The following is a 13,676-nucleotide window of genomic DNA, read 5'->3' on the forward strand; positions in this document are numbered from 1 at the left end:
GACAAAACCTAACTTTGCTTTTAATGTTAACAATGACCTAATGTCCTAATATAAATACAGGAGTACTTCCTTCTTTTATAAATTAAGTGGTACACAAGTTGAAGCAGCCGTGGTGTCTGTGTTTGACCAATCAGCGATGGTTAGCCCTACAAACTCTGCCCTTAAAGTGTCTGCGCTTTTGGAAAGTACTACCACCCAAGCAGGGATTTTTTGGGGGGTAAAATAATCCTCCTGGAGCTTCACCTGGTTCTTCTGGTGGAAACCTGGCTAAAGTGTCAAAGAAGAGGAATGATGCTGAGAGACTGCTGAATTTGAAAGTTGCCTGAACCCCATCTGTTTTTGAACGGGGAACACACGATAGTTAAAAAATGGGTGATGCAACCCGACGCCACTGTTGAGAAGGAGCTTTCAACAACTTGAAACCTTTCTAAACAGAAGTTCTTCTGGTTTAAATCTGTGCTCTACCGCCACCTCCATTTACAGTAACTGTTCAGATTCTACCTCAGCATGATGTAACTATCCTAATCCAACAGAGAGCAGGTATCTCTTAACAACACACCTTTAAGTAATGGATGATTGTAATTCCCCTGTGAAGTAGTTTCTGTAACATATATAATTTAATGAAAACAACATGAGGAAAGGTTCTCCCAAAAGGTTAAACATCATAAAGATACTATGAATAGAATTGAATAAATAGGGCTTATACTAATTTGAATGCTGTACATGAACAATATGATCATTTGGGAAAAACAACTAGCAACTAAACATTTACTTGATCATAGAGGCTGCCCTATGAGACAGTCAGTCAGTACAGAGTTCACTATCACTAATTATGTGATAGTCACTCAGTGAAAAAGAAAGAATACTAGTTACATAATCCTGACAAAACAGAAGATTTAAGGAATACTGTGTGTTTGTGAGCATCTTGGCTTAAATACAACCCCCTACAGGGCGCATCTCAAGAGAAGGCACCTATGTAGCTTAAGGGTTCAAGGATAAGCGCAGGTTTTTTCAAGTCTGTCGTAATACAATACTGATGTGCCAATATGTACATGGAAATAGTTCTCGGTTGCTGTAACAGTTCCTACTCTCCATACTGAAACTGAACCTGAAAAATGTATTATAAAGTTCACACAGAGACAATCCATACTCCACATCATCTTATCAGGTGCAGAGGTAGGAGCTTGTTGCCCTCGAAGTGGTCTAGAGGACCACAAGAACAGCTGCAGATTGGCTCTGACATGACACACATGCACCAAAACACTCAAAGAGTCATGGTGGGATGTCACCGAAATATTTGTGACTAAAGGGGGAACTCAGCAGCCACACATTTCTCCATTCTCTATTTCTCTGTTTAGCATCTTCATATTAGGCTAACCCAGTGTTGCTAACTTTGGAGCTAACCTCCTTCTGTTTTCCAGCAGTTGGGGAAATAACAGACGTGACTTTTCTTGGTCTTGAGAAGCTGCAGCATTTATAACTGACACACTGTAGTCTGTACTGTACATTTACTGCCAGACTGACAACTTACTGCTAACCTTTTCCTCTGCTCCGCTCGCATTCACCGTCACTTTTCTGCTGCTCGCTCACGTCGCACACATATAACGCACTGCAATGGGGGTGTTTTGAATACACAGGTAATTTGCTAGTCTGTCCCTCCCACCGCAGGAAATAATGGATTAATCCTGGAAGGCTGTTGATGTAGCACTTTTCTCCTTATGAAAGAAACACGGTGATTATTCAACCAAAGAGAATTTAGTCAGATGAGGGCATATCTACCAACTAATTAACCAGTCGACCAGGAGACTACAACCCTACCACAGACTAACTCTGGAAGATATCAACTCGATTTAACGCTGAAGCATCATTTTAGCTTCAGCTGAACTTTGAAACACATATTTACTCAGAATAAAGGCTGTAGATTTTGGCCCTCATTTCTTACAGTGTAGACATATTCGGAAGGAATAGGTTCAAACCAGTCAATAGAGAAGGAGTTGTTGCAGCAACAAACACACATTTCCACATATATACTGTCACGTTAGTATTGCATTAAGAAACACTTGTAAAAACCAGAACCTAGACACGACCATGAACTGCAACATCCCCAGTTAAAATCCGGCCTGGAAGCTTTATTACATCTCTTGCTCCTTCATTTCTTATCATCTCTCTACTGTCTGTAATAAAAGCATAAAAATGCCACACAAAAAAATACAACCCACGCTTCAGAATCTAAGACCTAACACTAACCCATCACATTATATTCCATACTCAATAAGTTACAGGACAAGCCGTGTGATTTATAATGCAGAAATGGCTCTCATGACAATTATGATGATTGTGAAGCTTTGTCAGAGACTAATTAGTTCTGGAATTGAAATATTGAGGAGAAGGTTACGACCCAAATTTACCAGCTTTGCCTGGTGGTTGGTATAATTTCTCCTCTTGGTAAATGGTTGTAAGAGTGCTCCATCAATTTAGCATTACACTCCTATAATATGTAATGTGCTGGACTCTTGATGGACAGTATCATAATCAACTCAGCACAACCAGATGTATCACCTTTTTTATTCCTGCTATTTTTTTCCATGACAAAACCTGGCATTACCCACAATGCAATTCTGGAGCCACAGAAAGCTTTATACAACTTCTTCCACACATAGATTATTGTTGATAAAAATATACACGTCTTCCCTAACAGACAAATCAACAATACATTTTCTACTAGTCAGATTGTTTCTGCTATCATGTGAAAGTTTCAGTGGTTTTGATGATGATGATGACCTTCGGCTCATAAATATATTGTTATGACAGGACAATACCTGCTGACCAGTTGAGCAGGACAACTGTGCACTAACAGCTCTCTGTCTATTCTTGTTTGCGTGTGTTAAGTGGGTCAGAGACTTTGAGGACTCTCATGAAATCTAACGACACACACAGCCTGACACATGCCATTAGATCAATAGGCAGCTGGCAGACGTACAAATGAAGCTAATTACTGTACTGTGGAAGTAATCTGTACAACAAGCTATATGACCTATATGTGTGTTGGTAGGCTTGTGTCTTCTTCCATGTTGTAACACTTATGTCATTACTTTTGTCCTTGTTTTTTTGGTTTGCACTTTGTTTTGTGGCTGATTGTGATTTTGTTTACCGCTTCAGTCCTATTTCTGACTGAATACAGGCCGTTTAAGAGGAGAAACTATTATGTTAAAATAAGATGAAAGGAACGACACGAGGGAAAAACATTGTGCTACTCATGATATTACTTAAAGAGTGAGCAGTACAGTGGCACAAAGAGGTCTGTCATTACATGATGAAAAATAAGGCTTCCGATAACTGGTTTTAAGACATTTTAAGACTCTTTGAGGCCTTAAATTTTGGCCACACTGTGGCTGTTGTCTTTTTACAAAGACACATAATTAAGCAATAATGCAGGATGAGGTAGCTCCGTATAAAAAAAAAATAATTGAGGGGGTGGAGATAAAGAACCGCATATGCCAATCACAGCAAAGAGGGGTAGCGAGCAGGGATGGCTTCTGATAGCAGGTTCCATTTTGGATCCGGTTGGCAGTCCGTAAAATACCCGGATTCATTAAGCTCCGACGCTAACAAATGTCTTATTGAACTTTTTATCTCTTCACTCTTTTTTAGTTTTTTTTAAATCAGCAAACGGAAATGAAAAACATATACTATAGATAGGCTTTTAATTTTTATCTGAACGTCGCTGTCGCCAGTTAAAATAAGAAACAGCACAGCAGATTAGATGGGCTGTTGCTAATTAGCATAAATTATGGAACAGCTGAGACAAAAACTTTGGCAGCCAAAAGTTCACATCAGTGTCCACACAGCAAAGCTGGTGAAACTGTTGAAAGGTAAACGTAGTTAGAATTGATGAGGGATTGAAAAAGATTTAGATTCGATAAATGGATTCAAAACTGGATTTGAATTTGATAAAATGATGTTGAACCCCGTCCCTTGTTGCTATGGTAACCTGTAGTTTAATTCATGTTGGAATCAAACTTATGAGTCTTGTCATATTACTATTACTCTATTACTATAACTTTAGATACCATCAGGGAGGTGTCTGATCGATCCCAAGTCTATTCTGCAGCATGACAAGGACCCCAAACATCCAGCCAGAGTCATAAACAACTATCTCCATCAACAAGAAGAACAAGGAGTCCTGCAACAGATGGTTTGACCCCCACAGAGCTCTGATCTCAACATCAATGAGTCAGTCTGGGATTAACATGAAGAGACAGAAGCAGCTGAGACGCCAAAATCCACAGAAGAACTGAGGCAACTTCTCCAAGATGCAGAACAACCAACCTGCCAAGAACCTGAAACACTGTGTGCAGGTGTATCGAGGAGAACTGCTGCTGTTTTAAAGACAAAGCTGCTCACAGCAAATATTGATTTCATTTAGGTTTGAGTGACTACCCTGCTGCTTCTTACAATACTAGCACACCGAGCAAACTAAACTAACATCCAATATAGCTGCATTTAATACAGTCTAAGTCAAGGGATGCACAAAAGACTTAGCATGTTCAGTCTTTTGTGCATGTTCAAAGAATTCGGTTCACACACACAAGGTTCCTGATCATTTGATTATCCAATGTAACTTCCATCAACAGCCTCTCCAAGCAGCTCCTATTACATGCTCAGAGGCCATAAGCCACCTAATGATGGATGCGATCCCTATTTTGTGTTTGTATTTGTGTGTGTGTGTGTGTGTGTGTGTGTGTGTGTGTGTGTGTGTGTGTGTGTGTGTGTTAGCAATACCTTCAATAGATGGGGCCTGGTCCTGAGCAGCATACAGCATCTCTTTGAAAGCCTGCAGACACAAAGAGAGAGAAATTATTAAATAATTCAATTCATTACATTCAATATGTTTTCTTCTGAAATGTCTCTACAAGGTTAAAAAGGCCAGTGCTATTTTATGCAACATCAATGTTAGGCATATTATACAATGTCAAATAACCCCATATATACAAATGACATTTCTATCATACACAACGGGCTTCACAGAGTATGTCTTGTACTGAGACACCACTATACTTCAGATGAATGAAATTCAGAGGAGGTTCAAGGACTAACATGAATGTAAGAAATGGGAAGCAACAGCGGTGTCTCATTCATGGACAGTTAAACAGGGTGGAGGACTGTGGTGCACAGAACCTGAACCTGGGTTAACCAGTCAAACAGCTTCCTCTTTAAATAGTTCAGCACCCTGCCATCCAAAAAAAAAAAATCACTGGTAGCCAGACGTTATCAAACGCAAATGAAAAAGCAGAGTCTGAAGCTGTGATTCAGTGGATAAAAAACATTCTCCGCATAGCCTTTTTGTCATTCACCTCTATTGAATCCTGCACAATGGACAAATTCAAGCATGTACTTCCTATTTCTGGTATGATCTCCAACTCCTGTCAGAGTTCACCTTTGTTTGACTTTGAGAGGATATGCTAAATCAGCCAACAGAAACACTGCTGCAATGTGTTTGGAAACAGACAAACTAATATTCTAGTCATCAACATTATAGTACATGATCACATTACTAGAGTACACTGCACTGTTTACAGTTCGTGATTGCTCTTATTAATATTTATTTATCGATCTCATCGGAAATGTGACGTCACATCCTTTTTCAGGGCCTAATGCGAGGAAGTTGAGCTGAATGGAAGTGTAATGTGAACTCAAGTGTACTTAACCTGCAAAGCTGCAAAGATTACTTGACATACTTGACCTGTTAGTGCCTGAATGCATCTAACCTGGTAATGTTAACAGGACCACACAGTCCAGATAAACACAATGGGCCACAACTGCTCATTTAATTGTAGTTAATAATATCATGTGTTGACACCACATTGGTGCATTAGTGTAATTTTGCCTCTCATGCTCTCTCTTCCTCCATCCTGTAACATTGCAGTGCTGCAGTCACCCTCCAGCTCCCTGTTAGTAAATCTGCAGTGTGTGCTGCAGCTCGTCTCTGCTGTGGAGAGGCTGCTAGTAGACGGCAGTCATTCAGTCGCAGTAAATGCTAGTAGGACAGCAGGGACAGTCGCCCTCTTTCATCTACTCTGACTCAAGGGTTAGACAGTAGAGCGGTCAGTCAGTCAGTCAATGTTTCAGAATGCCAGCAGAGCACAAGACCACAATGCCCTCTCTGTGTGCCAGCCTTCCCCGCCGACAGAGCGGGACAACACTGGCTTCTGCAGCAAAAAAGCAGCAGAGCAAGTCAAGGTCATGCTATAGCCCACTCAGCAAGCCCATACTCACTGTTTCACCAGCGCAGCCACAACAACAACGTAAACGACAACGACAACAGAGATCAACAGCAGACAAGGCAAAACAACAGCAAAGACGTATAAAGAAAAATCAATAATAAGGCAGTAAGGTGATTCCTATCATCCAGTGTGCCTGCCATGGTTGATTTGGAAAACAGTCAAGTATGTATTAATTCCTTAAGCACCAAAAATGACAATTAACCTGACAAATATAAAATATTTATGTGATAAACAAGATAACCAGGCCTGCAAAAAGTATTTACCAGGGCACACAGAGAGAGAGAGAGAGAGAGAGAGAGAGCCCTGCAGACATTCAGGGTTACAATATGGACATGTAGTAAGAGCATATCATTGTGTTTTCATTGACTGACTATAAAAACACAGCTATAATCTGAGGGAAGAATTCCGGATCAATACAAAACTGTTTGACATTGTAATCTGAGAGATTGAAGGCACTCAGCAGGTAGAGGAGATAGAGAAAAGGAGTTTTTTCAAATGTTGCAAGGAATACAGTCTACTGCTGTCTTATCTGCTAACATTCCCATCAGCTCCACTGGCTTCACTCTATTTTCCTTCACCACCAAGAAAAACAGCTTCTTTTCACACACACACACACACACACACACACACACACACACACACACACACACACACACACACACACACACACACACACACACACACACACACACACACACACACACAAATACAAATACACGCACGAACAGAGTAGAAACTAAATCCCAAGGCAGGCTTCCTGTTTCTTTCTAATACCACTTTTCCACAAGGGACGCATGTTCAGCCCGCATTTCCCAACATGCTGTGTGGGAAATAGTCAACCTGTCAGACTGGGAATTACTTAGATGGGTGATCGTTATACAACATGAGTCAAACTATTAAAACTGCACCGCTTCCATGGAATATCGTGAATATCTTTATTTTGCTTTTGAAATTTGTTAATCTGAATCAGAAGTTAAAGTAACTTGAATTGACCCAGATGTTTAAAGAACAACAAAGCCAGATGGAACATAGATTCTTTTAATATGACACTAATTTACGGTAACAGTGCTTTGTTTGCCAATCTAATGTCATGCTATCATCAGCAGCAAATACACACACATTTGGGTAATTACTGCAAAACCACACGATTTCCCACACTTCTCCTCAGGCCCATAGGATGTGCGTGCATACGTGTGTGTGTGTGTGTGTGTGTGTGCAGTCGATAGGCTGGCTCAGCATGTGCTCAGGCGCAAGTTTCCAAAACAAAACACACGCAGCTCAACAGGAAGGAGGGCAGCTCTGCTTATCCTAACAGATTACCCTACTTCTGTCCTTTTCCCCTTCACTCTCTCCTTCTCTACCTTCACACACACTCCTTCCCTCTCCCTCTTTCTCTTTGTCTCTCTCTTTGTCTGTCAGCTTCTTGCTGGGCATTTTCTCCTCTCCCACACACACACACACACACACACACACACCTCTACCTTGATCTAGACACATAACTTGTGGCAATCACCACAGGCAGACTGTTGCACCACAACAGCTGACCACAAATCTGTGTGTGTTTGTGTGTGTGTGTTTGCAACCCTTCTCTTGGTTTACTTTATTTTCTTTTTAATGTTTTCCCTCCATTTTCTTCCTTTTCCTGTCTTTTCTCATTTTCTTTTCCCTCTTTTGTGCTTATATTTACAATTTATTATATTACCACCTACTAAACATCTCTGCCCACTCCTCTCTTTTTCACTCTCCTGCCCCTTCTCCTAATCTCTTTTATACACCCCTTTTCCTCTCTCTCTCAGCCCCTCTCGTTTTTCCCTTAACCCCCCCCCCCCCACACACACACACACACACAAGGAGACAAACACTTTATATCTTGACACCAAACTGTTAAGAGGATTACATGAGTCATAACTGGATTAAGCTTGCATTTGTTTTCTGTAAAAACCTCAGATCTCTACATTTCCTTTTATTTTTGTCTTACTGGTAGCTCCTCGTGAAGGTGCTGCAAAACAGACAAGAAGCCAGCTGTGTTTCTAAATGTCAAGCCTATTGAGAGCCTGATATTAAAAAAAAAAAGCAAACAGTGCTCCATAAGTCCTAACTAAAGGTTTTGGAGATTTTGTTTGTTGCAGGACGGTGATGTCACACTTTCTGACGCACTAATGATGCAAAATAAAAGCTAAAGCAGCGGCTTCACTCTGCCTTAACATGTGAATGAGCAATTCTCTTAACTATGAGTATAAGTGGAAAACATGACTAAAAATAAAGACTGGGTTTAATCTTATGTTTATGCAAAGATGACTGAAACTGTCAGAAAACATGAATAACTTAACTTTAGCTATTGTTGACTGATTTATTGTTGACAATTTACCTGAACTGATATGCAAAGTATTACAGATAAGCGTGTCAATGTGCAGGTATCTACTGCACACTCACTCACTCAATCACACACACTTGCTACACACACACACACACACATTACCCTGTTCCTTAAAGGAGTCACGCTACTCTTCTAACAGTACGTTTCATATAGACGGCATATGAAGAATGAGGAGAGGGATTATTCTGATGCACTAGTAAAGACTCAAAACAATTCCACCATAAACGTTAGGGTGTTTTAGTGCTCGCACAGTGTGCCAGTGAAAATCATTAGTAGCCCATTGATATTAATGATCATGTGAAATTTTAGCAGCAGCGGCTCATAATTCTGCAGCAGCACATGAATGTAGGGAAAACTCTGCAATTAGGGAGTTAAATATTGAATCTATTTCTGCTTCTTTCAGTTATAATTTGCCTTTTGGTGCTGCAGTGCAGTGGCTCAGAGTTTAGCGATGTTGCCACAATGTGCTTGTCTTGAATCTCGGCCCAGCTGTTTTTCTGTCTGCAGGTTCTCTCAGCATCAGTGTGAGGTTTTTATCTTCTATGCTCCATCTTCCCCCACACTAAACACATACATGTTAGCTACTAGGAATCCTCCTGATACTGATACTGCCCTCCTGCTATACAGGCTTCACACTGCTCCTACAACTCAAGTAGGTCAAATGCAGGGCATACCTTTCCCTGTGCAAAAGAGCTCAACGAGTTCAGAATTTGAGTTTTGAGATCTTGGTTCTGGGTGAGTGAATTTGAAACAGCTTTTCAGAAATCAGTGTTTCAGTGGGGGGGTTTTTTGTGTTGAGGTTAAGGTTTGACTTTATTTCACCCAGAGCTGTAACAGTATTACAAATGACTGAATTCAGTAGAGTCAGGAATTGGTTGAATATGCATTCACAGGCCCTTTTCACAAAAATACATGTGTATCACAGCAGGAAACTCACAGGTGTAAGTGATAAAATAAATGACGGCTGATTTCCATTTAGCTGTTTCAGTTTCAGGGTGCTGGTGTTGTTCGGCTGGCTCACTGTCACACTGTGATGACTTACTGGGACACTTGAATAGAACAAAGCCATCGTTAATGTTATTAGTAACACCTGCGTGCTTTTCCAAGTCAAACCGTCTGCTGTGAAAAAGGCCTATTTTTTGCGATCACAATCGAGCTGCAACTAGTGATTATTTTCATTGTCAATGTATCTGCCAAATATTTTATCAACTGATTGATTAATCATTTGCATTTTTTCTGTAAATCATCACAAAACAGTGAAAAATGCCTGCTTGTCCAAACAACAATTCAAAACAATTCTAACCCTAACCCTAGTCCTAACCCTAGTCCTAACCCTAACCCTAGTCCTAACCCTAACCCTGGCCCAAACCCTAACCCTAACCCTAGTCCTAACCTTAACCCTGGCCCTAACCCTCACACAAGATAAAGAAAAGCAGTAAATCCTCACAAGTGAAAAGGTGCAACAAGATACTTTTGGTATTTTTGCTTGAAAATTAATTAAACCAATAATTCATCAAAATAGATACATTCATGAACTGTAGATAAAATAGCATTTCCCTAATGAGATCAATCATGTTTAACTCAACTAAACTTTGGCCTAATGTGAAGTGGAAAAACCTGCTTTGTGTCCTTGTGAGTTTAATCTGAAGCAACTGTTAACTGTACGTCACTGCTGTAAATAAACCTATGAAAGTAATCCATACACTACTTAAATCTACTTAAACCTCTGGTAACACAGTCATGGGGATTAGGAGTATGCAATACTGTTCATGTTAATACAAGTAAGAATCTTCGCTATTGTGACATGTTGACATATTTACATGATCACTACGTACAGCAGCAACACTCATGGTTGGAAGTGAATGTGATGTTGTTACAGGCTCTACTGTGGAGGAGTTAGTTTCAAAACAAATGGATCAACTTCAGTGGTGTGGAGGTGGTTTGATAACATGATCATTAGGAGAAAAAGAGCAGAGGGGCTTCTCCACACAAAACACTCTGTCATGTAGAAACTACATTGACCGCAAGACACGTTGCACCAGGTTCTGATTCAGGTCGGGTGACGATGACTGATCACAACTGAGATCATGACATTGTATTAGCCAGAACAGCATGTCTCAACTATCAGCCCAAACCTCAAGTTAAAGAGTTTCCCACCGAGTGGCCTCAATAGTTTGTAATGTAATACAGTCTCAAGACATGTTGCATCTAGAGTATCAAATGAAAACATTCTCAGATCTTTGAAGCCACACCCAGAGCTGCTGAAGGGTGTTGTGATAAAATAACTGACTGTAGTAGAAGGTGACACAGCCAACAGAGGGAAATAGTACTTATTAGGGCTGCACGATGTATCGTTTCAGCATCGACATCGCGATGTGCGCATGTGCAAAAGTCACACTGCAGGACGGGCGATGTCAGGTAAGGCAAATGACACGTCATGCTACAACACTTCATCAACTTATCAAAAAACCCTTCACCGGAGACCATAGTGAACTGATCAACGTGCATGTCTGCGTATCAGCTACCTGTAAACATGCACGCCCCACGGCTACTGTCACAGATAATGTCGCCTGTATGCTAGAGGCTGAGATTCACTTACACCAGGCAGCTTTTGAGCGTGTGTATTCCTGTTCTCAGCGGCACCAACAGTTAAACAGTTACTATGACCTAATGTTAGCAATACAGCTGTGGATATAGCAGTGCAGTGTATGTACAGTTTAGGCTATTTGTCGGTGAAAAAATGCTACAACTCCACAAACCAAGCCCAGTTCCTGTGTCTTGCTTGCCACCTACTGATTAAAGTGAAGGGAGTTAGCCTCAGGTGGAGCATAAATGAGCTACACCTGGTGCCCATTGGAACCTGACCAGGCTTACTTAAGGTGGACTGACCTTTAAGGCCCCCTCCCCATCGCAATATATAACACAGAAAAAAAAAAAAAGATATCTCAATGTCAGTTTTTTCCCCAATATAGTGCAGCCCTAGTGCTTCTATGGTCTCATTAAGCCTCAGCTCATAGGACGGGAGGTAGTGATGGGAATCCAAAAGAGACCTATGCATGTGATCTATGCACGTGTGTGTCAGTTTGCATGAAAAGTGAGTATGTGTAAGTATGTGATCCCTCTAATACCAGTCAGGTGGTAGCCAATGCTATCAGCACTCAGTCTTGGTCTTTCACATCCCTCTGACCTTTTTACCCATTTCTTCCTCTCTCTCTCTCTCTCTCTCTCTCTCTCTCTCTCTATCTCTCTCTCTGTCTCTTTCACAATCTCACCAGGTTCAGATTTTTTTCTCATTCTCAGTCTCCATACAGTACCAGTCTGTTGTAAGAAGGTTTGTAGGAAGATTTTGACAATAATTCCTTTAGAAATGTCCAATTGTCTGCTCTTTTAATCCCTCTCTTCTGTCTCCATATTTCCTTGTATGGACATTTTCTTGAATTGAATTCTAGGTGAGTCACGTCACTCTGTCTACACTGACCTCTTTGTGTCTGTGTACATCTCTCCATCTATATTGCCCTCTTTTTGCTCTCTCTAACCCCCCCCCCCCTTCTTTCCCACTCCTCCTCTACTATGTTCTATCCTTTGTTTTCCATCCTAATCAGATGATAAGACCAGCAGAATCAGCAGCTGTCTTCCATGACTGTATTCTGCTGAAGGCAGCACTACCAAGAAGCAACCACTGGACTAAAACACACAAACACACAGATAAAGACAGGGCTAAATATATGTTCAAGAAATGTGGAGGAAACAACCAGTGGGGATGTTTTGTGGGCCTGACTATCCAACAATCCACGGCACGCCAGTCAACAGCCAACTGTTTCATGTTGCAATCGTCAAGTCGTTAAGTAGGTAAATATCACATAACCATGTGTTCATCAGTCACTTGTGAATATGTAATATCATATTAACTGGATGAAAGAAAAAGTCACTGGCAGGTGTAAATAATGGAGGCCAGACATGAACTCTGCTGTTTGTACTTGTTAGCAGCCTGGACAGGTTGTTAATCACTGGCTCTTACACACACACACTGATGGATTTTCCACTAGCCTACTTTTCTATTTGTAAGTTATCCATCATGTGTTGAAAGTTCATTCTGTTAACCCAGGGTTCATGGAACTGACACTATTTCAGCACTAGAGTGGGATATCATTTGGTATGTTCTCATCAAATACTTGAGTTTTGTATGTATAGATACCAAAATAATACTTTTTTTGATAACTACAGTTCTTATGTTTTTCATTGGATAGACTGAATCGAACCAGACATTTTACTGACAGATTTCAGTACTTCAGTAACATAAAAGTACTGAGTCTCTGGGTACGCTGTCAGCCTGTTGGAGGCAACTTCTTAGTAGTAAATTTGGGAGTATTGACTTTACAAATTGAGTAGGGGTGCCTGAACGCAGCCTAGACCTAGCCTAGTCTAGCCTCACAGGGTTTCAGTTAGCTACCACTGTTGTCTGTCAGCAGCTTCATTTCTTCAAAGCAGTCTTCATATTTCATTTCTATGTACAGTATACTTAGGTTATATGATTGCTTAAATACTGTGTGCTAGTATAGCTACTAATGGTGGAGCTATTATTATATGGATGTTCATATGTTCATTGTTTTGACAGAACTTTTATGTCAGATTCATATATAAGCCCTGAAACATGAAAAGCCAAACTGAGAGAAAAAAATTCCACCTTTTCCACCACTGACCTCAGGTGTGAAATTAACAATAAAATGGCAGCAGGTTCATTATGTACCTTGTAGGGCTGTCACTTTTTTATTTGAAATGGAGAAAAAATAAATATTCAAACCATAATCGAAATCAAAATTTACAGTCTATAACAGATCTTTTGAAGTAGTTTACCTCGTGATCCAGCTGCATCTTTGACCTATCAGTAAACTAAAATAATCAATAAAAATGGATGAGGACACTAGTAAGCAACACCAAAGCATCTGAGAAACAGTGTGTGGAAGTATTTTAGGAGCGACAGCGTAGGTGGCAAAATTACCAACAAAACATACCAA

General features: G+C 40.5%; 1 protein-coding gene across 1 annotated transcript in view; it reads right to left on the bottom strand.

Moving 5' to 3' along the window:
- Nucleotides 1-13,676, bottom strand: part of LOC122993644 (xenotropic and polytropic retrovirus receptor 1 homolog) — a 42,884-nt gene that overhangs the window by 22,401 nt on the left and 6,807 nt on the right. The window contains exon 2 of the mRNA XM_044367983.1: nucleotides 4,783-4,834. Coding sequence (XP_044223918.1) covers nucleotides 4,783-4,834 — 52 coding nt within the window. The remainder of the gene's footprint in view (nucleotides 1-4,782; nucleotides 4,835-13,676) is intronic.

The sequence above is a fragment of the Thunnus albacares genome, chromosome 12 (assembly GCF_914725855.1).
Source record: "Thunnus albacares chromosome 12, fThuAlb1.1, whole genome shotgun sequence".
NCBI lineage: Eukaryota > Metazoa > Chordata > Actinopteri > Scombriformes > Scombridae > Thunnus > Thunnus albacares.